Raw genomic sequence first — 11,931 nt, forward strand, 5'->3', positions numbered from 1 at the left:
ATAATGACTTTCATAGTCTTGGTATCCATGTCTTTTGTAAGGGTTATTCGGCGAGCCATAAATTTGATGTCTATCCATCAACGGAATGATTGTTGTAATTTCTGGTTTCTTAAAATTGTCCATTAACGAATTGATATTAAGTGCGGACAACATTATCCTTGCTTACTGTTTCAGTATCTTTCGACTACTAAATCTTAGGTTTAGAATCTGATGCAGAGATTTAGGGGAACAGTTATAATATTTACGAGGTTCGGGAAACTTGGGCGGAAATAATTGCATAACAGGCGACGTTTTTCACATATAATTGCGATATACTTGTTAGTGAAGTAACAGACTATGCCATGATCTTACCATGCATAAAAAGTTTTTGGATGAACTTGGTTTTACTGAAATATTTTAATTAAAAATTGATGGTAGAATTTGTACGGAAATATCCAGTCAACCTAAGAAATTGATTTTAATATTTGATAAAATTTGTGTGAAAATTAGGATTTTTTAATCTACTTAATGTAAAATATTTGTCATGATTTGGAGTGGATGTAATGTTTTTCTTAGGGTTGATTTACATACTAAATTTTCGATTGTGTGTTGTGATTGTAAATTTAATAGTACCTGTATCTATTTGTCTGGAGAGATAAAATACGATTTACGGACAAATTTTCCTAAAATTTGGCTATATTTTTAATGAGATTTAGATAAGTTGTTACATATTGTTTTATCCCTTTTGGAGGGACTGATGAAGATACGTATTATTTTTTGTATTGTGCAGATTAAGCCATTTTTTGAGATTATAAACATGTTGAAAATAAATTAAAGGATTTCTTAATCTATTTATTTAATAAAAGATAAAAAATGGTAAAGTTTGTAACAAACCTTACGGTTATTTCTCGAGCCCAAAAATTTTTGCTTTGGGCCGAAATTAGCTCATAAAGAGTCCAAATTTTCAGTATTAGGAACACTTCGGAATCGATAACGAGCCCGAAATTCCCATATAATTGTTACACAGTTTTGGCGAAGTGCGGGGTGCAGGTTTTATGATTTAATAAAATCAACTAATTCTTAAATTATAAATCGTAACTGAGGTAAAGGTTATGTATAAGATTTTTATATTTTAGTACAATAAAACACCTATTTTAAAATAAACATTTATTATAAATAACATTAGAAAAATCTATTTTAACGATCGAGGTTTTATATATGTAAGGATAGTAAAGAAATTTTGGTAATAAATAAAATCATAAATATCAAAATCTATATACTGTACATAAAACCACACATATACTCATCATTCATTCACTCACACACAAGTCTTTCACTATTGCTAGGTATCTATAAAGTGAAAAGTGATATTATACCACATTACCATTTTAAAAGTTATTTTTGACCAGTCGTTTTTTACACTTGACAAATATCATGTCGGAAGTGTACACAGTAGTGCATAACGTAGTAGAAAATAAATACTATTTTACAAATAAATTATTATTGCTTATTTTTGTTCCTTCTTCATTCTCTCGTTGCTGTTCAAGAGGATGAAGATGAAATGTCTGGGTGGATTAGGAAATTAGGCTGTTAAACTTCGTTACATTCAAGGTAGGCATCGTGACAATTTCCTCCAGATCTTCCTCTTCGTCCTGCTTCATAGAGTACATCAAATGTGGTGGAGCTGGTTGAACGGTCCAGTACGAAACTAGCTGCGTATCTAAAATTAATCATCATATTAGAACATTTTTAAAATTCATCAGTGACTGAAGGAAGTGAAATTTTATCACTTACGTTCCAAGATGGCAAAATAGTGAGCTTTGTCCTACATCCCTGCTGCATTCGTTGTTTGCTTGGCACATGTATTTTTGCATACATTTGCTGTCCTCTGTTCCAAGGGATCTGACGTAGGATTTCATCATGGCAATGCCGGCGATGGCGGCATCACTGACTGAATCTTTTTTGCCAATGTTTCTAGCTGCCATTGAACGATGTGAGAATGATGTTTTCAGGGCGTCCAAAAGATTTACCACGATGTTAATAAACTAAAATAATTGAAAATTAGAATCTGTATCAATTTTTAATATTTAACAGTTAATTATTTAAAAATGGGATACATTTAAATGAATATTACTTTCTTTCTATTATTAATTTTCAATTTCTCTACTTGGTACCAATTTGTTAGCAAGTTTGCAAGCTGTTCATTTTATTTATAATGACCTAAAATATTTAACAAATAAAATTAAATGTTTAATGGCCAATGGATTTTCTAAACCAACTCTTCTTAGATTTAACGCCATGTAGAATACAATACATAAATGATAATATAGTCATTTCTTTTAAAGAAAATACATTATTTGTCACTTTTTGCTTTTTTAATCGAAATTTATGAATATAGGACAATTTTTATTGTTGGTGAAATTTAATTTTTTATGTGATATTTGAAAGAATAAATAATTTTTATATATACATAGTAATTTCTATTATAAAAAGTAGACCCAATGTAAAATAAGTTAGTTTGAGAAATTAAACGTTATTTAAATAGATGTTATAAATAATAATAGATTTTTCTGTTATAATAATAATAATATAATAGTTGTTAAACTCTTTTTATTTAAATGAATTGTAAACTTAAAATAATTATATTCTCTGAAATATTCTTTTAGTATTCAAATATAATTCTTGTATGATACTATTAAATTAATTTTGCCAATGACTCTTCCTTTGTCATAAATATTTAATGATGTTTCCCAATAATATGTACATACCTCTCCTGCTTGTTTAGCCATAGCGTTGACCTGTTCGGGATCCCTTCCTCCCACCACTGCAGATAAAACGGCAGCCAGAACACCCTGTGCAATGTATTAGCTACTACTAGTGCCATTCAAGGAAATAGAAGTTCAAGAAAGTTGATGTTAGGTAGTATACGAAATAAATTTATATGAGCACACCAAGTTTGATTCTAGCATCAACCAACTTTTTGTTTTTATTTACATATGTTATTTTAGCTAAATCTATACTACTAAAGCTTGTAATATATTTTATGTGAGGTATATAGCATTTTTTTGTTTTATTTAAGCCTTTTTCCTATTTATTATAATAGATTAAATTTTAAAAAATTAGTTCTAAGGGAGAACTGCAGGAGGTTTTTATATGATATGCTATGCATTTATTATATGAAAAAGTTAATTTTATTCTGAAGCTTATATACATATTTAAGTCATATATAATTTAACCTTAAAGCCATAAAGTTTAAGCATAATAAGTATTTTTTCATTTTTTTATTTAGTTTACTTAAAACTAGAATTCTCAATAATCTTTAATTTATTTGAATATATTTGTACAATTTTCAGTTTCCTTTACCTGCATTGGGGAACCTCCGTTATCAACTTTATCGATACCATCTCCGGCAGTTTGGGCGCCACCTCCAAGAATAGCTGTGAGAATTTTAAGACCAACAGACAATAGGTTAGCCCATGGAGATGGAGCAATGCCACCTTCATCTAAACCCTCAGATTTATTGGGACCTTGAGCACCACCTGGATTGAAGATCATTTGCATAACCATGCCTGCAAACGGACCTGCCAATCAATATAAATGTTCTAAAATTTCTAGAGGTTGTCATCTAAAAGATTGGTACAAAACGATGATTTGTGACATGACTAGAAAAACTTTAGTTTTAACCACAGTTTTACCTAGGTTTTGTGAAATGAGATGATGATTTGCTAACAAACATACCCAACAAGTTGGACCATGAGAAGCCACCTCCAGTTGAATCAGATATCTGATTGGTGTTGATATCGTCCAAATCATCTAAGGCAACCTTTTTGATCGCATTAGGTTTTTCAGCAAACTTTCTTTCTATCCTAACTGAAGGCAATTGCGGACTGGTAACTGGGACAAAACCATTTTCAGTGTGTTTCGGCGGTTGGTATTGAGGTTGGTTGGGGTACGATAGTGTACTGACTATGGAACTGCTTACTAGAAGGCTAAAGAAGACCCATCCTACTGTTTGTTTATGCATCCTGGAAAAAAACGTGTATTTTAGTTATGTATATTATATAGTTATTTTAAGAAATATACTGAAATTAAATTGCTTTCTTAAGAAATATTTTAAGAGATGAGTGTAAGTTTTCTTTCGAAGTGGTTTGAAAATAGCCGTTTTCAACTAGTAAACACAGCGATCTTATCAGATGTGTCTTAAAAGGAACCAATTCCGCCTTCAGATCTTGTCTAGACAATTATCAGCAAATTACCTGAATTTTAAATCAATCTTTGGTTACATGACGGAACCAGGATCCAATTAATTTAAAATAATCGTTTAGACCGTTCATGGATCGTCGTAATGGTTAAATGGAGCACGAATTCATAAGCTGCACAAATATAATTGGCATTACGGAAAAAGAGGAGAAAGAACGACCGAGGTATAAACAAGTGGGCTGCGGTTCTGTCTCGTGCCGCATTTGTTTATCGGGCCAATATAACGGCATGCCGTGAAAAGTGGCACAAGGTCTCAAACTATACTGACCGTCAATTTCTGATACGTCCGGTAAATCGTTTCCTCTTCGCCAAGATCAATGTCAATGGTTTTTCTTATTTTTATTAGTTCTATAGATAGCTAGCTGCTAATTGAAATTATATTTTACTTATTAAAAAAATACGAAATTGAATACAAAAATCATTTTTGCATTGTTTTATTGAGTCTCCAAATAAATGATTAATTTAAAGAATTAACAAAAATATATAATATAGAGTAGAAATAATGTGTATGTATTCTTAACGTATTAATGGTAGATCTCGAGTTTAACTGCATTGTGTGGACTAGCTCAATGGTATTCGGTGTAACCAGTTTTATGAACCTTCAGTAGGTCATCGTTAAGTATGTAAATTATCTTTCGGAATAAATTCGAGAGAGTAGATTTATTCTTAAAATTACACTTCCTAAAACATTTTTCTGTTAAATTTTAATGTCTGGCTAGTTCGATATCTAACACTTTGAGGTCAAAGACCGTTTAAGTTTGAAAACAAAATACACCACCAAATTATCTTTTGACAAGATAGTATATGGTTTTAGCTTTCCCATTAGTGAGACTGCTGCTTAAGTCGGTACCCCAAACTCTAAAATTTATATGCAGAAACAATATTAGTGAATCGTTCAAAAAGAATTAGTATTTTACAGAGAATTTTGGAGAGAATTATAATTGAAATTATTTAAAATTGGTAAATGTAAATGGATTACAAAATGCCTCTAATTGTCATAATTATTATCTATAACAATGGATAATGCAATGTTACACCACCATAACGTGGTCACAAATAAAAACAATAAAACAACAGTTGCAAAATAAACAATATTAAAATAGGGCCTTTGTTTTAATGCATATATTGTTGAAAATCATCGGAACGGATTGAAGCGCACGAAATGACTGTTCTAGAAATTGCCACATGGAAAGTTATACTTTGCAACAGTAAACAAGAGCATTAACTAGAATGTTAACAATAAATTTAAAAAGTTAACACGGAACTGCTTGACGATTTAATAATTGCAGATGTCATAAATTATATTGTGATTGTTGAGTACATCTCACGAGGATTGATGTCTTCATTGTTCTGTTAATTTAAAACAATTTTATAGCAGTGAAGGTCTTAAAAAATTAAAAGCCATGGAAAAATACGAATAATATCATCATAAAGTGTCAAATTGGCCTGTTTATACGACAATTGTTGTTAAATGCACACAATTACGACCCGGGTAAATGAACTTTTATACCTGTAAAATCCGGTAGATCATTACAAATTTGTTTTGTAGCCGGTAACAATAAACATCTGCTAAACACATTGAAAAATACAGTTGAATGGTAAACCGATAAGTTTAATAACTGAAATTTAACGCCATCATGGTTTCGTGGCTGTTTTATTTACACATGGTGCAATGTACGATGCTCTGAAATGTTTAAATTCATTGAACTTGAACGAAATCACTGTAAAATACAACAGTTGTCCAAGTCGGGAAAACGATAAGTTACCAATCTCCAAATGTGTCTAAACAAAATTAATTGTTTGGGTTATATAGCGGTGTTCGGTCTTATGTCTGTAAAACTGTAAAATAAGGTGTGTGAACATTTACGAAGGAAGTAAAAAGCAGGTTCTGGCAGAGAACGTGCCTAAACGAATAATACGAAGAAGGATGTGTCCGTTTCCTGTTGCCATTCTCAGTTTCGTTGGTTCCTTCTAGCCAGTTCCGGAACAACAGTTCGAACACATTCCATGTAAAGTTCTCAATGGAAGTGGGTCACATATACCAGCGACTAGGTCATTGGTCAAGACTAGGCATGATATAACTTGGAAGTGCAACAACCTGCCTTCAGGACGTTTTTTTATTACTGTTTCATTTTTCACTTGTTAATTCAATTAACCTAGTTTGGAATATCGTGAATCTGCGACTGAGTATACACCTTCACTTAACCTATATGACACATTATCGTATCCGCATCCTGATGAAATTTTGTAAATGATGAAATATTTTATATATGAAATATATTTTAGTTATACAAAATAATAAATTTTAACTGAAACGTTGAAAAAAATATTTCCAAAAAATATGAATGTTCGAATTCAATTTTTTTTTTTTAATTTTTAATTATTTTTACCAGAGAAAATAAAAAATAAATCAAAATGTATTAAAAACAACAAAAATTAACTAAATAAATCAATAAATAGATTAAAATTAATATATTTTGACTAAATTATATTTTTTATAATAATTTAATTGATTATTTATCCCTACATAGATTTTATGTGATTTTAAAATGTTCTCTATTCACATTTGACAAATAATATTTTCTAATAACTGAGTCTCCTTCATATATTTTTATGTGAAATACTTTATTTATTAAATGAATAAAATAAAATTGATTCGAATAATTTGACTCCATACAAATAATTTATTTTATATTATTATAATTAAAATTCAATTAATTTAATTTAAAAATATAAATAAATTGTAATATTTTATTTTATAAGGATATTTTGTAAAATATTTCTTTTTATAATAGGCTTTATTTAAGCGGAAATAACCATTTAATGTAATTTCTCTAAGATCGCACTCATTTCAAATAATCATAATAACACTCTTGGTTGTGTTGTTACTTTTCATTAAAATAGTCAGTTATCTAGAAATTAAACAAATTAATTGATTATAACTTCTAAATTTAATTATTTTTTGGAAAGTTTGACTAATTGGTACTCGTTTGACCTACATTTTAGAAAGATATCAAAGTCTTCAGTCAAATGAACAATAACCTGATTCATCAGATAAAAAAAACCCACGAGTTGAAGACATTCATCTTCACCACAAAAATCTAATTTTATTATTAAAATAAAAAATTATTAAAATAAAAAATATTAAAAAAAATAAAAGTAATAAATTGTACTATACCTTGCTGATTTGTTGTAAAAAATTGTGTTAATAATTTTTTTTTCACTGATCACAGACACACTATAACTAGGTACTAAGTAACATGCACCCTGAAGATTCAAACGCAAATGTTTCTTGTAATACCTTGAACTTGAGTATATATACGGTGACCCACTTATTTACCTGTTACAGGCAGCCGTTCGGTCTTCTACCAGGGGTCCTCAATAAGATGCTGATGCGCTTCGTGTTCGCCGGAATTCTCGTTCTCTGTTCCACTGGGATTGTTCGTCACATAATTTTCCTTTATTGATTTCGCAAACATTATCCTAAATACCGATTTTAATTTTTTTTCACTGTCTGTATGTAAAAACGGTACTTTTATAAATGGTTTCGATTTATGCAATGATTACACTGCGACAAATTCATGTTTGGTGCAATTTATTAAAGAGCAATGTCTTTAATTAATTCAAACTTTTACACATGGCAATTTTAAAATTAGATTTGTGCATAAAATTGTTAAATTTTCTAATTTTTCAGATGCTAAACTATAATTTCTCTTTTCTATTGTGAATTTCGTTTGATATTAATAAATAATAATAATATTTTGTTATTAATAGTTAAATTTTCACTTTTTATTCACTTCTCTAACTAAATATTTAACTTTATGCCTTCAATATAAAAAGGAATTATAATTTAATATTTACTTATAAAATTTGATCATTTTTAAAGTTTCTTTTCAGATTGAGCATCGAAGTCTCCAAATTAAATTTATGTTAGAGTCTATAAATATTTTATTTATAAATTATATTTTAATCTGCTTGTTGACTTGATTTATTTAAACTTGTGTGTTAAACTTTTCTTGTGAAGTCAGAGTTATCAGTTTGATTAAAATACATTAATAAATTTTAGTGCGTTATGTTGGATTGAAGCAATTTACGTTTTTAAAACATCAAAAATGTTGTATAAATTCGTCCTAACTATTTATAGAAAAGTATATATATATATATATATATATATATATATATATATATATATATATATATATATATATATAAATTTTTATCTATTCATATTAATTATTAAACAATGTTTATTAAAATGAATTAAATAAAAAATAATAAAATATCAATCCTATATTTTTATTTTTATATCTTTCAAAAATGTGTTGTAAACTTCTGGTAGTAATATACCAAATGCAAACTTGAAATACGTTTGCTAATTTAGTTTTTATATACACATGAAAATTAAGTAATATTAATAAAAGTATGTGTCTAATTAATTTAACTATAAACTGTTAAAATAAACATTAGAACGTCTTCCAATCTTTCATTGGATGTGTTTAGTTAAAAATTTAATCATTTAATTATCTTTAGTAGTTAATTAATTAATTAATAATGAACATTTTTGTCATTATTTTAAATTATCTCTTTAAAATGTATAAAAAATGTCAATATAGTAAAATCAATACAATGCTTTTATCTCAATAACTTTCTAAATTTCGATTTCTATATGAGCACAAGTGCCATGACAAATTATGCATTAAAAACATTTAAAAATTCTTGTGAAACAAGCATTTTATTTGTAAGCCATGATTCTTGAGTTCGGGTTAAATTGACGAGTTATAGTCGAGACCAATTATGAAGTATGTAAGTGTGTCAGAATTATTATTCTAACATAAAATTTATGAAGATGACTGCAGCCATTTGTAATGTGCAAAACAGCACATTTCCGTTGCTATATATATTAAAAAACAGTTTTGTGCATTTAATAATAAAACATTCGAATTGAATTATTAACATTAATACTTTCTCTTGAAAATTATAATTTAATTGTTTTAGTAGTGTTTTTTATTTTAATTACATATTCAATTATATTATTATAATATTTTAATTTTTATTTATTTTTTAACTATTATCAATAGTTATATAATTATAATTAATAATAATTTTTTTTTATTTCTTGTTGGTTTACCAAAATATTTTTTGTTTGATTTTTACTAAAATAGATGGTACATTTATATAAATTTACTCGTGTGAGAACTATGAACAATATCCAACCGGTATATTGTAAATGTTATTTTCAATTTACATACAATTGATTGAAATTAACAGCAATAAATTCCGTTGTAAAAACAGTAATCTGTAATTAATCATTGCATCTAATTTATTATTGTGCTTGATCACTCAATTATTTAATTTACAATTTTTTACTACTGTGATACTGTGATTCGATTTATAAATTACAAAATTGTTAAACATAATATAATCTTTTGATATTATTAAAATGAAAAGATATCATAAATAGTTCTGACAGAAGCATAGATTAAACTAATTTTAAATAGACATATTGAAATTACAGACTGGTATGGTATTAAAAAATTATCACATTTATTTACTAATTGTAATACAATAATAATTGTATAATATCAGTCTCATATTAATTAAAAAATACTACATTATTCACATTTATTTATTATTGTTCTAAACGCCTTTTGTTATTAATATAGATGATGGACTGCTATTGTGTACATTTGCATTCTCTTTAGAGTCTAATTAAAAATAATCCGTTTAATGATGACTATAATAACACATAAAGCACATAATATAACAGCATCACTGTTTTTATTTGGTACACATGGGTTTTAACCAGTGCTAATATGAAACGTACACTTTGAAATAAAAACAGTTTGTTAGAAATATTTAGGTAACTGTATATTAACCTAATCTTGATGGATAATTACAACAAGTCGAAATATTTTGATACATGTTACTGTGACGAAAAAGAAAACTAATCAATTAAATATCGAAAGCATTAGGAAAGTAAATTAAGGGAAATTACCAATCCAATTAGCGTACTTTTTATTTTTTTTTCATAAAACTTAGTTTCAAACGCAAATTCAATTTTAAAATATATGAATTATAAAATTTGGAGTTCAGTGACTCCACTGTCGAATTCGCATGTAAAGAATTATGAATGATAAGAAAATTTAACGTGACTCAATCCTAGATCCGAGTGCGTCAATTATAACTTTCTTTTTACCGGATACAAAACGGTAATAAGTGACACATTGTTGTTGTGTCGTATGTGTAACATTTCAACGGACAACTTTCATTATTCCGAACCAATTGTGATATAAAAGCGTATAGAAAAATGTTTTAATTTACCCCTCAAGTAGTATTTATTACATAAGTGAGACAAGTTGGTTAAATCCAAGCACTATTTACTATAATTGTTTTAAAAAACAATACAATATTTATTTATATTTGACTTTCTAAGCCTGGGCAAAAGTCTTGTTTGTTGGTCCAGTTATAAAATGATCAAAAGTTCGCGGAGTAAATAAAGATTTGTTCAGTGATCTAATAATTTCATGAAAGTACCCATCAACTTCAAGCACTTAGACACAGTCGTTAAGTTTGGAGGACAAAAAAATGCTTTCTAGGTCAAGGATTATATGCAGCGCATAATTAGAAGATGTTTTGCACTTCATGACATAATATTCGTAGTTTCATGTATGTGTGTTGAGAAGTACTGTTAGGAAGATACGCAAGCATGTGCATGCCGTTATATCAGATTAACAGCGTTGCCGCAATCAAATTGTCACTTTTTAATGGTGTAATTTATTTTGGTAAAATTTACCAAATTTATATATATATATATATATATATATATATATATATATATCATTTTGAGGAATTTTTAATTACTAATTAAAATTTAACATTAACATTTAATTCAGATTTATTAATAACATAACTTGAAAGATTTTCAGAAATAGTAACTAGCAAACACGAATAATATATTTTTTACCTTACTTACATATGATGATTTAATACATTGTAAAACAGACCTTTTGAAAATATTAATATTATAATTAGAACTTACATAAAATTTACTTGAAAAGCAAATGTAAAATGTTTTAATTAAAACATTATTTATAATCTAAATACTATTTATTTTAGATATATAAAATTCAAAATTATAATTAATTTAATGGTATGGTTTTATATCTGTATCTATAAAATTTGTGACTTTATTTGGTATTAATTTTGTTTAAATATGATAAATCTAAATAAAATATTTTTATAATTAATAAAATTTTACAACCAAATTAAATGGAGTATGTATTTTTTAAAAATATGGTGAATGCTCAGGTGTTATTCTGGTTAAGAAAACACTTCCAAATATTTGCTTATGACAAGCAAGAAAATTTTTTTGTCTCATTAGAAAAGTCTTATTCTATTAATTAGTCATATTATATTATTTAAAGATTTATTAAATTTTTATATGACTGTCACTTAGGGTGTTTATTATATTTGGATTCAATTGTAAATTACGTCAAATTAAAAACATTTCGTATTTGGAATTCTTCATTTGTTGTCGCAAAGTTGACAAATTTTTATCTTGGAATCTATAATAAAAGGTATTTCCAAAATAGATTATCAAAATTTTGATTATCACATCCAAAAATCAAGTATGTAGGTATGAAAAGGTACTGTTGAGTAGTTTTGTTGTTAAAAAAATAAAATAAAACAAAA

The 11,931-nt window shown here is 27.3% G+C and overlaps 1 protein-coding gene across 2 annotated transcripts; it reads right to left on the bottom strand.

Moving 5' to 3' along the window:
• Positions 1-1,141: 1,141 nt before the first annotated feature.
• On the bottom strand, positions 1,142-7,509 carry LOC109594544 (uncharacterized). Of its 2 annotated transcripts, none has more exons than XM_020009763.2 (6): positions 7,418-7,509; positions 3,718-4,004; positions 3,343-3,548; positions 2,748-2,831; positions 1,774-2,024; positions 1,142-1,699 (listed from the first exon to the last, which is right to left on the bottom strand). In XM_020009763.2, the coding sequence occupies exons 2-6, from the start codon at positions 4,001-4,003 to the stop codon at positions 1,570-1,572; spliced, it is 957 nt and encodes a 318-aa protein (XP_019865322.1). In that variant the 5' UTR covers position 4,004; positions 7,418-7,509; the 3' UTR covers positions 1,142-1,569. The 2 variants fall into 2 exon arrangements, with proteins under 2 accessions (XP_019865322.1, XP_049825668.1); XM_049969711.1 differs by having other exon boundaries at positions 3,343-3,560.
• Positions 7,510-11,931: the final 4,422 nt, after the last annotated feature.

The sequence above is a fragment of the Aethina tumida genome, chromosome 7 (assembly GCF_024364675.1).
Source record: "Aethina tumida isolate Nest 87 chromosome 7, icAetTumi1.1, whole genome shotgun sequence".
Classification (NCBI taxonomy): Eukaryota; Metazoa; Arthropoda; class Insecta; order Coleoptera; family Nitidulidae; genus Aethina; species Aethina tumida.